Below are 18,965 nucleotides of genomic sequence, written 5' to 3'. Positions count from 1 at the left end.
GGCGATGCGAGGCCATACGAATTCAAATACAGAGCGCGCAATACAAAAAAGTTACGCCGGGCCGGGCGACGCAACGGTGTCTCAAACGGCGGTTGATACGAGCACGGAGGGTTACGACACGATACCAAACACGCAGCGATATGACACAAAAAAAAGCACAAAGCGAGGCGGTCTCAGACGGTAGCCAAAACCTATGCAGAGTGCGGGAACACAACACAAAACTGGAATATTTGATGTATGCAATGCCAGGCTTTAAGTCCTACACCCGTAAGGGTGCAGGGATGAAATGCTGCAGGGGCTCTCTATGGAAACAGAACTCAGAGCAGAGCTGTCATCGCAACCCAGATCGCCTCCACAAAGGCAACCCTCCAGAAACTTCTGTGATGCAAAATGCGCTTTAAGCTCTGATCACAAGACGAGAAGTGCTCAATGGGCTCTATGCCAAAGCAGCGAGGCATTAGAGAACCCGCAGACACCTACTGAGGCGGGTGCCAAATGCCGAGAGCCCGTGGGGCGGTAGAGACCCCAGGAAAGCACCATACAGGAGACTGAACACAGACAACACAAGTGATGCTAGGACACAGACATAGGCCAGAAAGTTCATATCCTGCAGGTTGGAACCCAGGCCCTCTATCCAACCCCAGACATAACAGAGCCTAAATAGCCTTCTCCACAACAGTCGTTAAACCACCCTCCCGGCCCCACACCATCCACTGCTTTTGCCACTTACCCTTCAGAGGGCAGGGTCCAGAATCCATGCTCTGCAGCAGCGCTTCCTGTAACTAGTTCCTCTTAATCACCTGCAAGACAGAGCACCGCTAGTCACTGACAGGCCGGCTAGCATTGACTGCCACGATGACACACTCCTCAGGAGTGCCACACTGTTCTCCCCACCCCCAAAAATCAGATGTTGCAGCTGGCATATCCTACAGAAGCGAGAGAACCCAGGAGATAAAGCACTCATCCTGCTCTGGAGCCATAACCTGCTCTGCAGTTCCTGCCCTGATGCTCCTCTCTCCTCTGCTGACTCAACTTAAATCCTCGGCTGTTTGAGGAAAGCCCTCACGGTGCCCGTAAAGACCAAAGACAAACACTCAACCGAGTAGTCACGTGATCCCCAGCGATTCGAGCCCAACCAGACCGCATAATGAGCCACTTACCTTTTCTCAGACTACTGATTGCTGTGTGTCTTCACCGCTCCAAAACACAGAGAAAAAAGCACAATGCCAAGATACTACCCAAGTCCTCAGCCCGCTCGTGGCACTTCCTCTCTCCCGCTCCTTCACCTAGGCTGCTCAGAGCCAGACTCTTCAGTCTGCCGTGCTGAGGCCTGGCCGCCGCCTGCAAAACACCAACAGGGTAATGATTCTAGCTATGTGTGTATTATGACACATCAGTAAATTGCTGATTTAGCACACTGGTCATGTCTCACCTTGCCAAAGACCGCTCCGGTGCGGATATCCCACCTCACACTGATTCTGACCTACGAGACACCAAATAAGCTAGTCAAGATCCACTAACAGTCACGCCAGTTCTCAAACATCGGATGCCAGCCTGCCTTTATCTGGCACTCTGCTCACCTCTTCCATCGCCCTTTGGCACGTGGCTCATTGCTCCGCATCTAAAAAACCCAAACAAACCGCATAAAGCAATTCGCCTGGATGCTGACCGACAGCTTGACGAGACAAAAGGTCTGTCTTCTTTCTGTATATGCCTTCTAGATACATGTAAAAAACAAAACCAAAGCCCAGGTATTGAGCCCCACATATACAAGCTAAGGCACGTGCAAGCTTTGACCCGCTTGACCGCCACAGAAACTGCTGCTCCCAGAAGGCCAGAGTCCAAGCTCTGGCACCTGGAAAACATGATGAAAATAACTCTGTGCCAGCTATCTACAGCTACTTGTCCAGAGATGGACCATACGGTGCTTTCCAGAACTATCACGGCAGGTCAACATAATACCACACCGCTGTAAAGCCATGCTACCCACATCTTTAGCGTTTCTACACCCCTGGGCAGGGCAGCTCCAACCACACAGCAATGCCGTGCATGGACACCACAAACATGACGGAGACACAAGAAGATGGCAAGCGACAAGGATGACTCCCATACAGACGATGATGCCGGCAGAGAAACCCTGTGACCCCGCCAAGGTGCGGATGCTTTAGAGCAGCCCCAGGAAAGAGGGGCGATGGCTGTGGCCCGAGAGAGAAAGCTCACATCAAAACCAGAACAAAGGATGCATGAGAAGCTGGGCTTTAAGACCCAAGACTGTTAAGGACATGGGGATGAAAGCCCAAAAGACAACTCCGTACAGACAGAGCTCTCAACAGTGGAGCTGCAGGCACCACCTAGCCCAACGCTGCAAGAGATGACCATTCAAACATCTACGATGTGGTGCGTGCCAGACAAATGCAAGCTCTAAGCTATACTTGCAAGACAAGAGGGGATTGATGGGGGCTCTGCTCAAACCTTTCAAGAAGGATACCAACATGCCTGCTGATGACAAGAAGCTCTCGGCAAGAATCACAATTCCGGGACCAGAAGCAGTGTCGGGCAAGATGACCTACAGGCCTGCAGCAGCGATGCGAGGAGGCTCTACGGCAACCCCGGAAGGAGTGGAATGTAATGGCCTGTCACAAGAAGTTTCTGTCAGAACAGAGATGACCGATGCCCAAGAAGCCTGCCTTCAAGACCTAAGAGCATCAGGATGCGGGGAAGAAGTCCCAGTCTGTGCAAAGGGATGCCTAGAGAGCAGAGCTGCTCACCCGGCCCGGAAGGCTGCCGCAAAGGAGGACCCAGCGGAAACTTTGGAGATGAATGACCGACGCATGGTTTAAGCTTGTTATGCAAGAAAAGCGGCACCCGGTTGGCACGATGCTGATGAATATGGGCGTTCAAGATGCTAGCGACAGTGCCCGAGATGCATGCTGTGCCCCTTGAGCGCACACAAGTATGAGGACATCAAGACCTGAGGGTGGTCTAAGACACACAAGACAGACTACACAACACCACACTCAGGCTGGAACTGCCCTGCCTGGCACACGCTACTGGACTGCTGAAGAGTAACTCTGCTCCCTTTGCCTGTCCAAAAAGGGGACTGACTCTTCCTGGACAGCCCTCTCCACTACACTAGCTTTAAAACCCCTCCCTGCAGTTCCCAACCTTGTCCCCTCAACTTAGCTTTCAGAGGGCTGAATCCATCCTCAGTGGAAAAAAAAAAAATGCATCGGCTAACTACAGTGTTGCTACAGTCACCAGGTTCCTCTTCATTATCTGCAATTAAAAAAACAAACCCACCCCAAGTAGTGGAGGCAGTAAGCATCACATCAGCATATGGCGAGCTCTTCCACAAAACCCCTCTCGAGATGTGCCGTAATGTTCTGCGTACCTGCTTATTCCAGAGCCAGACGCTACGGCCATCATCGCTGTGGTACCTAAGATAACAATAAACAGTCACTGTTAATGATTGTGAGAAATCACCGGCCCCATGTTCCTCCTTGCTACTACTCCAGCTGACCTCAAATGCTCATCCAATACCAAAAGGCAGCCCGCATGGCGCCTGCAAAACCAAAAAAAGGTTAATGCTTAACCAGGTTGCCCATGTAATGTTGTGCTATAAGGCACCAAGCCCAACAACAACTGGCTCACGTTCTCAGACCACTGTCAGCTTCGCCCCTCACCGCCGCCGCCAAGGCTGCGTCCAGCACCTGCACAAAAACAAAGCGGAAAGCACATGCTGAAATACTGCCCCAAAGCCACAGCCCGCCTACAGCGGTTCCTGTCTCCTGCTGCTTTACCTTGACTGACCTGCCTCTGCCATTCACAGGTTACCACAGTGAGACTTCAGTACCACCTGTGGAACACAAAAAAAAAGGGGATGCTTATACCTTGACTAACACCACACCTGAAAAACAACTCCTACTTCAGCGCAACCGGTCACTGCTCACCTTGCCCAAGTCACCTCTGGTGCCAATATTCTGCTTTGCTCATTATATCATACCTTCAAAATGAAATAAAGACAAACCGTTATGCAGTCACATAGCCACCAGTCACATCTTCCCTCTGATACCACATGCTGACCCACCTTCACACGGCACTCCCCTCATCACCTCCGCTGCTCTCTGGTGCACATCTTGTCCCTCTGCCTCTGAAAACAAATTAAACAAGTCACTGGGATGCAGAGCTATAGCTTAACAATTCCAGACATCTTGCTTCCATTTAGGAATGCCATCTGGAGTTCAACTACAGTTGGCCATTTAAGAAAATTAGACCAAATATTAAGGCTTGTATGTGTGGGGTTTAACACTTTTGACATTCAGTTTGCTTCACCGCTATTGAACAGCCCCTCCCAGATGCCCGTGACCATCTTTGTAAAACACTATTGAAACAACTGTCCACTCAGCCTGCCAACGGCTACTCAATCCAGGATGACTGGACAACCTTTGCCTAAACAGTCGAGGCATAGTGACATACTAGCCATAGGCTCTTACTGCTATTGCACCTAGCCCTGACTCTACACCCCAGGCAGAGCAGCTCCTTGCCAAACACACACACACACACCACAGAACACCACACAGGGCGCAACTCAAAGACGAGACAACTCTCAGCAAGAATCACAATTCCTGGACCAGAGGCAGTGTCAGGCAAGACGACCTACAGGCCTGCAGCGGTGATGTGAGGAGGCTCTACGGCAACCCCAGAAAGAGTGGAATGTAATGGCCTGTCACAAGAAGTTTGTCAGAACTGAGATGACCTACAGGCCTGCAGCAGCGATGCGAGGAGGCTCTACGGCAACCCCGGAAGGAGTGGAATGTAATGGCCTGTCACAAGAAGTTTCTGTCAGAACCGAGATGACCGATGCCCAAGAAGCCTGCCTTCAAGACCTAAGAGCATCAGGATGCGGGGAAGAAGTCCCAGTCTGTGCAAAGGGATGCCTAGAGAGCAGAGCTGCTCACCCGGCCCAGAAGGCTGCCGCAAAGGAGGACCCAGCAGAAACTTTGGAGATGAAGGACCGACGCATGGTTTAAGCTTGTTATGCAAGAAAAGCGGCACCCGGTTGGCACGATGCTGATGAATATGGGCGTTCAAGACGCTAGCAACAGTGGCTAAGATGCATGCCAAGTACCTTGAGCGCAGAGAGATATGAGGACATCAAGACCTGAGGGTGGTCTAAGAAACACAAGACAGACTACACAACACCACACTCAGGCTGGAACTGCCCTGCCTGGCACACACTACTGAACTGCTGAAGAGTAACCAACTTGCTTTGCCTGCCCAAAGGGGACTGACTCTCCCTGGACAGCCCTCTTCCCTACACTAAACTTTAAAACCCCTCCCTGCAGTTCCCAACCTTGTCCCCTCCACCTAGCCACTCCCCAGCCCTGGCCCCTCAACTTAGCTTTCAGAGGGCTGAATCCATCCTCAGTGGAAAAAAACCCACACACATCACGTAACTGATGTTGCTGCAGTTACCTAGTTCCTCTTCATCATCTGCAATTAAAAAAAAAACCAAACACACCCCAAGTAGCGGAGGCAGTAAGCATCACATAAGCAAATGTGAAGCTCTTCCGCAAAACCCCTTTCTTGAGAAGTGTTGTAACGTCCTGCATACCTGCTTATTCCAGCTCCATCATCACTGTGGTACCTAAGAGAACAATAAACAAAGTCACTGTTACGGTTGTGAGAAGTTGCCAGCCACATGGATCCTCCTTGCTACTACCCCAGCTCACCTCAAATACTCATCCAATACTAAAGGTGGATCACACAGCACCTGCAAAACCAAAAGGTAAATCCTTAACCAGGTTACTATATAATACTGTGCTATTAGACACCAACCCCAACAACTGGCTCACCTTCTCAGACCACTGTCAGTAGGTGGCTTTGCCCCCGTGCTGAAGCTGCATGCAGCACATGCATAAAAACAAAGCAGAAGGCACATGCTGAAATACTGCCCCAAAACCACAGTCCGCCTGCAGTAGTTCCTTCCCCCGCTGCTTTACCTTGACCTACCTGCCACTGTGGTTTACGTGTTGCCACACTGAGGCTTCCGTACCACCCGTAAAACACAAAAAAAGGATGTTTACATCTGCACCAACAATAAGATACCTGAAAAATAACTGCTACTTCAGCCCATCTAGACATTACTTACCTTGCCCAAGTCACCTCCAGTGCAGATATCCCGCTTTGCTCATTGGTTTACACCTTCAAAATGAGAAAGCCGCAAACCATTGTGCATTCACGTAGCCGCTGGTCACATCTTCCCTCTGACATGTGCTGTCCCACTTTCACACGGTGCTCCGCTCACCTCCTCCGTTGCTCTTTGGTGTGCATCTTGTCCCTCTGCCTCTGAAAACAAATTATTAAACAAGTCAGCAGGATGCAGAGCTATAGCTTAACAATTCAAGACATCTTGCTTCCATTTAGGAATACCATCTGGTGTCCAAATACACACTGCCTTTAAAACAAGTTAGACCAACTATTAAGGCTCGTATGTGGGGCTTAACACCTTTGAGATTCAATCTGCTTCACCACCGTTGAACAGCTCCTCCAGAAGGCTCCAATCACCTCCATAAAACACTATTGAAACAACTGTCCACTCAGCCTGCCTATGGCTACTCCATCCAGGGTGACTGGACAACCTTTGCATAAACAGACAAGGCATATTGACATACTAACCATAGACTCTTATTGCTATTGCACCTAGCCCTGACCCGATGCCCCAGGCAGAGCAGCTCCTTGCCAAACACACACACACCCCACAGAACACCACACAGGGCGCAACTCAAAGACTAGAGACAACTCTCGGCAAGAATCAGAATTCCTGGACCAGCGGCACTGTTGGGCAAGATGACCTACAGGCCTGCAGCGGTGATGCGAGGAGGCTCCACGGCATCCCTAGAAAGAGTTGAACGTAATGGCCTGTCACAAGAAGTTCCTGTCAGAACCGAGATGACCGATGCCCAAGAAGCCTGCCTTCAAGACCTAAGAGCATCAGGATGCGGGGAAGAAGTCCCAGTCTGTGCAAAGGGATGCCTAGAGAGCAGAGCTGCTCACCTGGCCTAGAAGGCTGCCGCAAAAGAGGACCCATCGGAAACTTGGAGACACGGGACCGACACACACTTTAAGCTCGTTACGCAAGAAAAGCGGCACCCAGTTTGGCACGATGCTGATGAATATGAGAGACCTAATGATGGTGCTCGACATGCCTGCTGTGCCCCTCGAGCACAGAGAGATATGAGGACATCAAGACCTGAGGGTGGTTTAAGACACACAAGACAGACTACACAAAAACAGACACAGGCTGGAACTGCTCTGCCTGGCACATGCTACTGGACTGCTGAAGCGTAACCCGCTTGCTTTGCCTGCCCAAAGAGGACTGACTTTTCCTGGACAGCCCTTTCCCCTACCCTAGCTTTAACACCCCTCCCAGCAGTTCCCAACCTTGTCCCCCGCTCCCAGCCCCTCCCCAGCTCTGGTCCCTTAGCTTTCAGAGGGCCAGGCGTCTGAATCCATCCTCAACAACAAAATAACCCACATGAGCTATCCATGACGTTGCTGCAGTCATGAGGTTCCTCTTCATCTGCAATATAAAAGACACAAGTAATGGAGGCGGTAAGCATCACATCAGCAAATGCCAAGCTCTTACACAAAACCCCTCTTTTGGGAGGCACTGTGATATTCTGTGTACCTGCTCATTCCAGAGCCAGATGCTACGGTTATCATCTCCACAGTATCCAAGACGGCAAGAAAAAAAGTCAGTTACGCTCCTGAGAAGTCATCAGCCCCATGATCCTCCTTGCTGCTACCCCAGCTCACCTCAAATGCTCATCCGTTAGCAAAGGTGGCCCGCACGGTGCCTGCAAAACCAAAAAAAAGGTTAATGCTTAACCAGGTTGCCATGTAATGTTGTGCTATCAGACACCAACCCTAACAACTGGCTCACCTTCTCAGACCGCTATCAGCAGGTGGATTTGCCCCCCACCCTCACCGCCAAGGCTGCATCCAGCACCTGCACAAAAACAAAGCAGAAAGCACATGCTGAAATACTGCCCCAAAGCCACAGTCCGCCTACAGCGGCTCCTGTCTCCTGCTACTTTACCTTGACTGACCTGCCTCTGCCATTCACAGGTTACCACAGTGAGACTTCAGTACCACCTGTGAAACAAAAAAAAGGGGATGCTTATACCTTGACTAACACCACACCTGAAAAACAACTCCTACTTCAGCGCAACCGGTCACTGCTCACCTTGCCCAAGTCACCTCTGGTGCCAATATCCTGCTTTGCTCGTTATATCATACCTTCAAAATGAAATAAAGACAAACCGTTATGCAGTCACATAGCCACCAGTCACATCTTCCCTCTGACACCACATGTTGACCCACCTTCACACGGCACTCCCCTCATCACCTCCACTGCTCTCTAGTACACATCTTGTCCCTCTGCCTCTGAAATCAAATTATTAAACAGGTCACCTGGATGCAGAGATAAAGCTTAAGAGTTCCAGAAGTCTTGCTTCCATTTAGGAATGCCATCTACAGTCCAACTACAGATTGCCATTTAAGAAAACTTTTAGACCCAATATTAAGGCTTGTATGTGTGGAGTTTAACACCTTTGAGATTCAGTTTGATTCACTGCCATTGAACAGCCCCTCCCAGATGCCTGTGACCATCTTCCTAAAATAGTATTGAGGCAACTGTCCACTGAGCCTACCGACAGCTGTGCGATACAGGGTGACTGGACAACCTTTGCCTAAACAGTCGAGGCATATTGACATGTTGACCATAGACTCTTATTGCTATTGCACCTACCCCTGACTCTACACCCCAGGCAGAGCAGCTCCATGCCAAACACAAACACACACGGTACAGACCGACACAACACAGAACGCCACAAATGGCACGACTCAAAGACGAGAGACAACTCTCGGCAAGAATCACGATTCCTGGACCCGCGACGCTGCCGGGCAAGAAGGCTGAGGAAGCTCTACGGCAACCCCAGAGAGAGTCGAACGTAACGGGCCGCCACAAGAAGTTCCTCTCAAGACTGAGAGGACTGACATGCAAGAAGCCTGCCTTCGAGACCTAGCAGCATCAGGTTGCGGGGAAGAAGTCCCAACCTGTGAAAAGGGATGCCTAGAGAGCAGAGCTGTTCACCTGGCCTGGAAGGCTGCCGCAAAAGAGGTTCGAGCGGGAACTTCTGAGATGAAGGACCGACGCGTGCTTTACGCTCGTTACGCACAAAAAGCGGCAACCAGTTGGCACGATGCTGATGAGATGAGTACGGCCGTTCGAGACCCTAGCGATGGCGCCCGAGATGCATGCCGTGCCCCTTGAGCACACACAAGTATGAGGACATCGAGACCTGAGGAAGGTCTAAGACACACAAGACAGACTACACAACACCACACACGGCCTGCAACTGCTCTGCCTGGCGCACGCTACTGCGCTGCTGAAGGGTGACCCGATCCCTTTGCCCGCCCAAAGAGGACTGACTCTTCCTGGACAGCCCTTTCCCCTACGCTAAAACCCCTCCCGGCAGTTCCCGACCTTGTCTCTTCCTCCAACCGGCCTCTCCCCAGCCCTGATCCCTCAAACTTAGCTTTCAGAGCTTGTCTGCTTGCTCCACCTGCCCCTGTCGCTTACAGGTTTCCACACTGAAGCTTGGGTACCATCTGTAAAACAAAAACAAGGGCTGCTTATCCCTTCACCGCCAATATGATACCTGAAAAATAACTGCTACTTCAGGCCACTAGCCATCGCTCACCTTGCCCAAGTCCACTCCAGTGCTGACATCGTGCTTTGCTCATTGCTTCACACCTTCAAGAAAAAATAAACCAAAACTTGTAAGCTAGTCATACAGCTGACAGTCGCATCTTGCCTCTGACACCATATGCCAACTCACCTTATTACAGCTGGTCCTTCCACATCTGCAACAACAATATTCAGCAAGTCACCCAGATGCTGACGAATAGCTTACCAAATCCAGAGGTCTTGTTTCCATTTAGGGATACCATCTAGATTCCTATAATAGTCTGCCGTTAAAAACCCAACATTAAGCATATGCATACGCACCTTAACACTTTCAGATTTAACCTGTTCAAGTACCGCTCAATGAGCCTCTCGCAGATAGTTCCAGTCATCCCCTCAGCATCCTTGCCTGCTACTGCAGGCTACTTTCTCTGAGGTGGACTATACAGTCTCTAATTAAATGGTCTAGGCACATCAACATTAACTAGAGACTCTTCATGTTAGTCTTCCCCTCACTAACATTGTCTGCCCTCTGCAGACACATGTGCAGACTGACACCGCACACAAGACAAATGACGCTGACACAAAAGACAACTCTCGGCAAGAAGAATTACCCCCAGAGGGAGAGCGCTTTTAAGTGAGAAGACCTATGGGGCCACAAAGAACAATCTTCAGCTGCCCCAGAAGTCAAACTCCACAGCCCGTGACAAAAAGATATGGCCGCAACAATGACGATAGATGTGTGAGAAGCCTGGCTCCAAGACCTGAGACCAAAAGGGTGCAGAGAAGTAGTCCCAGAAAAGGGCTCCGTGAAAACTGACAGCTCAACAGCAGATATGCTGACGCATCCTGGATCGCTGCCACGAGAGAAAACCATCTGCAGACTTCTCAGAGATGAGACGCTCGAGACAGGTCTGTGTATTGAGCCTAATGCAAGAAAGGAAGCACTCACTTAGCATTCTGATGAGTCAAGGTGCACGAGACCATCGGTAGGCTACCCATGTGCCCACCTAGCACAAAAAAAAAGGAACATCAAGAACAATTAACATGTGATACTGAGCACAGAAAACGGATGACGCAAACTACCTCCTTACCTATGAAACCCCTGAGGGAATTACAGTGGTGGTCAGCCGATGGAAAAACCACAGTGGTGTGACACGGTGACCCAAAGATCTAAAATGGACCCCTATCGACTACACAGAAACCGGTGCTAAAAACGCAAAATACAGAAGAACAAGAGAACATAACTGCCATGGCCAATACTGGAGAAAACCTCACTGGATGCTTAAGGAAAAAGCCAAAACTGGAATAACAGAAAAAGCTCACGTGCCCAGGACTGTGGTAAAAGACAGACCCCTAGCTGGACATTGTTATGAGCACAAATAATAGACATCATCTTCTCCAAGAAATCCCACAGAAGGCGGTGACAAGCCTGCACTGGAAATAAGTGCCTAGATAATGGCTCTCGGTAACACTGACTGCGACATCCTGATGCATGGTGAATGGAGGGAAGCAAAAATTAAGTCAGGAAGCAAGGAAGTAAAAGGCACAAAGAAGCAAAGACCTCAGAGTCCCAGAGAGCATATTTTCATATACCTAAATGGTTTCTGAGATGAGACTCATCTGACATTCGGTCCCGCATATTGCAGCGTGGACGCCCGGATGGTTTACGCCGTGTCTCTCGTGACCGTCATACTTCCTGTCAGCTGTGGGGAGACTAAAACAGAACAGGCCTCACTGACACCCAAATCTAACTACAAAGCCAGTCTGAGAAAGGCTGATGAGCCCTCCCTCCCTTTCCCAACCGTCCCCCAGTCCTAAAACTTTAGGAACCCCTTCTCTTCTCCTGAACGGTCAGGGAAGGAACCCCGCTCCCTCCCAACAGCTCCTTTCATGTGTTCACATCCCCCAAACCCCCTTCATCAGACGCTCCGTGGAAACTGCTCTTCTGAGCTGTGCCCTACATTCTGCAGGCACCTCCTATCTCCCGTCTTCCCTCAGGCCCACAAAATAAGTGAAGTCTTGACACTGCTGCAAGCTGCCAAGGTTCTAGGGACAACACAGTCCTGCACAGGCAATCGGGAAAAGCAATGAACTGTCCCATATCCTGAAAAACTCTATACCATATATGCCCCTGCTGCTTTCTCGGGAAATGCTAAAACTATATGTAGTATAGTATATGTAGTATATAGTATATGTACAGATGCTTATGAGGTGCTCGTCTTAACCCCTGCTAGACAGCCTCTCCATCAGTCCTATTAAGAGAGACCATATGAGCAACTTCCACAGCATACATCAAAACTGGTGAAGATGACAAGGTTCCATCTTTGACACAGTCAGGCATTCCAGGAAAATGCAACGCACCTAAGTTCAAAAAAAAAAAAAAGCACAAAAACCAAACACACTATTAAAGCACCTTACTACACCTGAACACTCAATACAAAATTATTGACCTGAAGAAAACAAACATACAAAAAAAACTATATAGAAGTGCATTTTCCACTATGTATGTGGCTTTACCGCAGCTGGTCATGAAGCTCTTGCAACAGATACCTCTACTTCTCCAAGTATCAAAACACATCTACACTAAATAGCTGAGCCAGCTCAGAAGCTGCAATGGCCTGCAGAAACAGCAAAGCACTAACCTGAAAGAAGCCCAGAGGCTGAATGAGCTCCCCAAGGCGAGGCTGTGGCTCATATATCCCAGGCCCTGCCCACCACGCTTCCCACAGTCCCCTGGGAGAGAGGAGGGGTGAACCGCCAGAAGGCATAAAGGCGGCCAGAGAAGCGGCAGCAAGTTTTCTTATCTGCCTTAAATTTACAGCATGTGAAGCACTAAACAGAGAAAGTGACCTTTCCTGCATATGACTGTACCTGCTCTTAGGATGGGAACTACATCTATTGCATCAGCCATGTGACCGGGTAGGTAATTGAGCTTCATATTTCTGGAGCACAGATAGAAAAAGATATATGTTGTACTCGGCTACATAAGAAAGTAGTTGGCTAAATGCAATTACTATATTTTTATAAAAAGTCAGATGCTTTATTTTCCTATAAGAAACCCAAAAGGCTATGGGGTTACGCTTCATTTCTTGAAGACCACGCACGCTACCTAACTTCTACCGGAACTATGTTCTGCATAAGGCTGAATGACAAAGCACAACTAGATCCCATTCTAAGAATTCATTCCCAAACGTATCTCCGGTTACAAAGTAAATTATTTACTGTAAGTCACCGACAATTCAGAGTCGCCTTGACGGCCTCTCTGACTGACTCCCTTAACAGAAGTAGATGAGTCCCAAAGGACAGAAGTCACCAAAAAACCACAGAAATACAAGAAATGTCGCAGAAACTGTATAAAGCAGCCTAATTAACACTAAAGTAGCTAAGACAAAAATAAATTAGAAAATGCAACAAAAACACCTCAGGAGATGAGGCAATAACCTTCATCTATATCGACACATCCGAGAAACAGAAGAGGAGATCTGAGCTGACGATAGACGTCATCTGGATACCAGATACCATATAGAAACATACCATAAGACAGAAAACAAACCGCTCTGGAGCACCAAGATGGTGACGGAAAAGGTTCTGGTGGAACAAGAGGCATTGTCGCAGGGATCAGAGAGGTTTCGAAGGGGCCAGAGAGACCAAAAAAGTCTTGGGGATGCAATGAGCTCAAAAGGGAATTGAACAAAGTACAGATGTCCTCAAGGGACTGAATGGAGGCGCGTTGAGCGGATGAGAGGATGCAAAGACCGACCGGGATAACGGATGCGGATGTGGGAAGGGTTCAGAGAGGAACAGAGGGGTGCAAAGCGACCTGCTGAGCTGAAACGGGGCTCAAAGGCATAGCGGTTATCTCTCGAGAGCTCGGCAAGGGGAGCAGAGGAGTCCCGAGGGGGCCCAACACCCCAAAGAAGCCTCAGAGATAACAACGAGGAACTCTGAAGGGGATTTCGACAAAGTACGGATGTCATCGGGGGGCTGGAGGCCAAATGAAGGCATCCTAAACAGCAAAGATTAAGATAAGAGCACTCTGATGTGCAAAAAAAAAAAAAAAAAAACAACCAACAAAACCCAGGGAGATCAAGGGTGCTACGAGAGTGCCATAGTATGAGAAAGGACTCTGAAGACACGGTTACAGAGAGTAGAGGTATTATGAGGGGGCAGGGTAAGAAAAGAAGGCTTGGAGACACTTCGAGTGAGGGCCTCGGTGTCTCAGGAGGGCACCTAGGCAAATTGTAGGCAACTGAGAGAGGCACCCTCTATGGCAGAGGGAAGGATAAAGGAGCGCTGTGTAGCCAATAAAGGTCGAAGGCTCTGACGGAACAAAAGACATGGAAAGAGAGATAACGTGCTACAAGGTGCTGTGGAGGGCAAGGAAGGTCTCGGGAGGCATCATGACTGGGAGAAAAAGCATCCCGAGGGAGCCAGAGAGACAGAATAAGGATTTGGGATGCAACAATTAAATCCAGAGGGGATCAGAAGCGAGCAAACCTGTCATCGGAAGGCCGGGGAACAAAGCGAGGCACTGCTAGAGGGACTCAGGACACCTTCTGAGGGAACAAGAGGGCTGCGAGGGCTGCTCCAAAGCTAAAGGTAACCTCAAAGGCATCTATAGGTGCTGTGATGCCACAAGATGGGTCTCAAATGGACCAGAGAGGCCAAAGACGGCTCAGTGACATGAGGAGGAAGTCTGGAGGGGGTATGAATGGAGTGCGGGTGTCCTTGGGAGGCCAGGGAGCAAATAGAGGCGCCTCAGGTGGCAGAGAGGACGATAAGGCACAAACAAACCCAAGGATGGGTTTCTGAGGGAACGAGAGAGTACCAAAGTCCGCCCGAGAGCTCAAACGAAGCCGTGGCACACAAAGAAGGTCTCAGGAGGCCCAGTGACCGGGAGCGGGGGATGATGAAAGGCTTGGAGGGATAAGAGCGATCCAAAGGGAGGTAAAGCGCTACCCAAATTCTGTGAAGCACCAGAAAGATTTCAGGAGGCATCCTAGATGGCACAGAGAAGAAAAAGAATGTTTTTTGGGGGAACATCAAATAGATAGACAAAGACATAGAAAATTTTACAAGTGACAGGGTATGGGACACGCTAGAATGAATCAAAAAATGAAGCCGGTGACCAGATAAAAATAGACAAGGAAAGAAAATTTAAACGTGAGGGGGTATGGAACAGGCGGGAAACAATGAAAAAGAAGGGGAGACATCCTAATAAAAGCAGACATAGAACAAACATTTTAAAACTGATGGGTTACAGGAAACAGGAAAAAATAGGGACAGGAAGCGTGATAAAAGTACACCGAGAAACAAAATTTCAAAACTAAAATAATTAAGACTGTGAAATATGTTTATCTGATTCGTGTGATGAAGCGTAATCTTCTGTACTTTCATGGATTTCTCCTGCACCATAAAAAGGGGTATTTTACAGGAGAAAGTTAAACTACTTTGCTGGTATATCAGCTCAAACCAGTTTGACCACTGACCGCATAGTATTGTGTAAAGAAAGTGCATGCATAAGGTTTGGGGTCATCCTGGGGGCTCGCCGAGGAAGATTCGAGAAGGCTCTAGCAGGAGAAGAGGGCATGCGCTGAAGAAGACACGCCTGTTCATTAATATGTATTAGAAGACACGCCTATTCATGAATATGTATTGGCGAACAGGATCACGCTGAGGAAGAGTCAAGAAGATTCTAGAAGGAGAAGAGGGCATGCGCCGAAGAAGACACGCCTATTCATGAATATGTATTAACGGACAGGATATAAACCAGGAACAGGAACTGAACCGCGTGCGTCTTGGTGGAGCAGAGACTCCCGGCGCACCCAGCGCTGTTTGCTTGCCTCTATTCGCTTAATAAATTGTAAATTTGAATTGGAATCCTGTTTGGGACTAAATCATTTATAACAAGACTAAAAAATTTGAAAAGGAGGGACAGTGAACTGCATAAAAGTAGACCTAAAAGAAAATTTTAAAAGCGATGCCCTTAGGAAAAAATAAGGAAAAATAATTAATAAATAATGATGGCAAACGAGGTGAAAGTAGAACATTTTAAAGGCCAAAGGATCAAGAGAGGAAAGAACTAAAAAATAGCGGCAGCAACCTAAGTGCGGACAAAGGCAGAAATATGGAAAAACGATGGCGCTAAGGAAAAATACAAAAAATAATTAAAAAATAAAGACGGTGAACGCAAGAGAAGTAGAAACTTTTAAAAGCCAGAGGGACTAAGGGCATAAGAACAAAATTAGAAAACTGTGACTGTGAACTAAAATGGAGATGTAGAAAGAAAACTGAAAAATGGAGGATTCTAAGGAAAGACAAATACTTAAAAATACAGACATCAAGGCGGGGGTAAAGCAAGCATAGCAAGCACATATAAAAAGGCATTAGAGAAAAAAGAGATAAAATATAGAAGAGACAGCAAAGTACAAGAGCTGGAGAAAAAGGAGGTAAAAAGCAAAGGCACTAAGGAAATGCAAGAAATTGATTAAAAAAATAAAGGTAGGCAAATGATGACTGTGAACGGGATAAAAGTAGACAGAAAACTTGAAAAGCAACAGTGCTTATGGCAATAAGAATAAAAATGTAATGATGGCAAACTAAAACAGATATGTAGATAGAAAATCTAAAAAGTGTAGACACTAAAGGAATACAAAAAATAATTAAAAGTAAAGACAGCAAAGGAAAAAAGTAGGCGAGAAAACATTTTAAAAGCGAGAGGGATTAGGGAAATAAGGGGGAAAACTGAAAAAAAGTAGTGACAGCAAACTAAAGAAATGTACAAAGAAAACTTAAAAAGTAAAAGCGCTAAGGAAAGACAAGAAATTATTACAAACTCCTTTTTCAGGAGGCAAATAAAGACCACGAATAAGATCAAGGCAAGTGGAAAATTTTAAAAGCGATGGTGAATAAGGAAATAAAGACACGATAAAGAGAGTGATTAGATTGAAGTAGACTTAGAAAGCGAATGCAAGAAGCGACAGGGTACGCGATAGCCGGGAAAATTAAAAAACGGCGATACGCAGCCCGATAAAAGTAGACATAGCAGGAAAACTTAAGAAGTGATTGGCTACGGGACAGACAGGAAACATTTTAAAAATAGCAACGGTGAACTAAAACAGAAATAGAAAGGAAATGTAGACGTGACAGCGCCTGGGACAGAAGAAAAAATTAAAACATAGAGACAGTGAACAGGATAAGAGTAGCCACAGAAATAAAATTTAAAATGGACAGAGAATAGGAAATGAAATAAATGGAGACATAAAAAGAAAATTGTTAAAGCGACTGGGTACAGGACAGAAAGAGAGGAATTAAAAAATAAGGACAGGGAGTCACATAGAGAGAGACATATAAAGAAATATTATGAAGCGCGAGGCTACAAGAAACACAGGAAAGCATTAAAAAATAGGAAGAGGGACAACATTAAAAGGAAGGACTGAAAGAAAATTTTAAAAGCGACACGGTATACAGAAAAAATGGAGGAATTAAAATTTAGCGAAAGGGAACCAGATAAAGGGAATTGTTGAAAGATAAATTAAATAGCAATGAAGTACCAGAAATATAAAGAAGAATCAAAAAAATCGTGAAAGGGAGCCAGTTAGAGGGAGATGTAGAAGGAATTTGAAAAAGCAACCGAGTACAAGAAACATAGACAAGAATTAAAACATAGGGACAGGGAGATGCACAGAGAACATAGAAAGAAAATAAAAATACTGATAGGGTACAAGAAACATAGGAATATTAAAAAAAACAGAGACAGGGAGACAGATAGAAGGAACCATAATATGAAAATTTTAAAAGCAACATGGTACCAAAAGCATGGGAGATAATAAAAAAATAGGGACAGGGAGATGGATAGAAGGAAACACAGGAAGAAAGCTTTTTAAGGGATGGAGTACAGGACAAAAGGAGGAATTACAAAACAGAGACAGGGTGCCAGAGAGAAAGAAATGAGAAATTAAAATGCAGCCGAGTACAAGAAACACAGGAAAGAATTAAGAAAAATAGGGAGGGAGCCATGGAGAAGGAAACATAGAAAAAAAATCAATAGGTGAAATGGTACAGGGCAGACTCAGCAGAAGAGTAACAAGTTTTGGGGAGCTGGGTGGGTAGGTGGGCCAGCAGAGAGGGACCGGGATGCACAGGAGAGAACACGTGACTCACCGCAGCTCCTGGTGCCGACTGGAGACCTTCACCGCCCCGACGCTTCTCTCTCGGCCTCTGCTCCTTCCTCCTCTGCGGTGCCGCCTGCCTGACCCTCCCCTGCTCAGCAGTGCACAGCAAATGCCTCAATGCTCCTCACCTGCACGGCTTCCTCGATCCACGGCGGCTCATGCACGTAGCCGGTGGAGGCACCAAGCTCCCAGCACCATGTGCTGGTGGTCTGCTCTGTCAGGGATGGCTTGGAGAGATCCCTCCTCACTCCAGGGACTGTCTGTTCCTTGCTGAAGGCACCTGCCTGCAGCACCCCCCTGATTCCCTCGTCAGCCGGTTCCCCTTCATGGACTCCCTCAGGCAGGCATGCCCAGGCAGACCCCTTTAGAGGGAGACCCTCTTCACACAGCAGGGCCAGCCCCCCCTCTCAGCCTCACTGGCCACACCTGGGGCTGCCCCAGCCCCAGCTGGAGCCCGTCGGGAACAGGGACCATGTCCAAAGCCCCACAGCACATGGCTCCCTCCCCTGCACCCGTGAGCTCTGGCCCCAGGGGCTGCGACCACAGCCAGGGGGCACAGAGGAGGCAGGAAAAGGTTATTCATTAATGCACCTAAGGGATCCCGGATGCGAGTCGGCTGTGAGGCTCAGTGCCCAAAGGCAGCAGGACAGAGGGAGACAAAGGGAAGAGACAACGGGAGGAAGGACAGAGGGACATAGAGAAGAGGTGTGGGACAGGGAGCCAGAAAACAGGACACTGTGAACAAGAGAGGGACAGGGAGTGGGACAACGGTGCAGAGAGGAGAGAGGAAAAGCTGCGCTGAAAAACAGGGATGGAGAGATGGGGGAATAAATGAGGGAGACCAGGAGCAAGAGAGAAAGGTGGAAAGGACCAGCAGGACAACAAGATAGAGTCAAGACAAGGGCTGAGGAAAGCGATAGGGGAAAAAGAAACATAGGCAAGAAATTAAAAATAGAAACAGGAAGCGGGATAAAGGTAGGCATAGAAAGAAAATTTCAAAAAGCAACAGGGTATGAGAAACAGGCCAGAACTAACAA

At 48.0% G+C, this 18,965-nt stretch overlaps 1 protein-coding gene across 1 annotated transcript in view; it reads right to left on the bottom strand.

Moving 5' to 3' along the window:
* Positions 1–1,432: 1,432 nt before the first annotated feature.
* Positions 1,433–18,965, bottom strand: part of LOC309411635 (N-alpha-acetyltransferase 20-like) — a gene marked incomplete at both ends in the record, with an annotated part of 31,340 nt that continues 13,807 nt past the window's right edge. The window contains 4 exon segments of the mRNA XM_082008305.1: positions 1,433–1,483; positions 3,392–3,437; positions 3,652–3,710; positions 18,057–18,208. Of these exon segments, the coding sequence (XP_081864431.1) occupies positions 1,433–1,483; positions 3,392–3,437; positions 3,652–3,710; positions 18,057–18,208 (308 nt within the window).

Source organism: Phaethon aethereus (genome assembly GCF_964289735.1).
Source record: "Phaethon aethereus genome assembly, chromosome: 18".
NCBI classification, from domain to species: Eukaryota; Metazoa; Chordata; class Aves; order Phaethontiformes; family Phaethontidae; genus Phaethon; species Phaethon aethereus.
The sequence above is the reverse complement of the archived record's forward strand: the minus strand, read 5'-3'. Positions and strand labels throughout refer to the sequence as shown.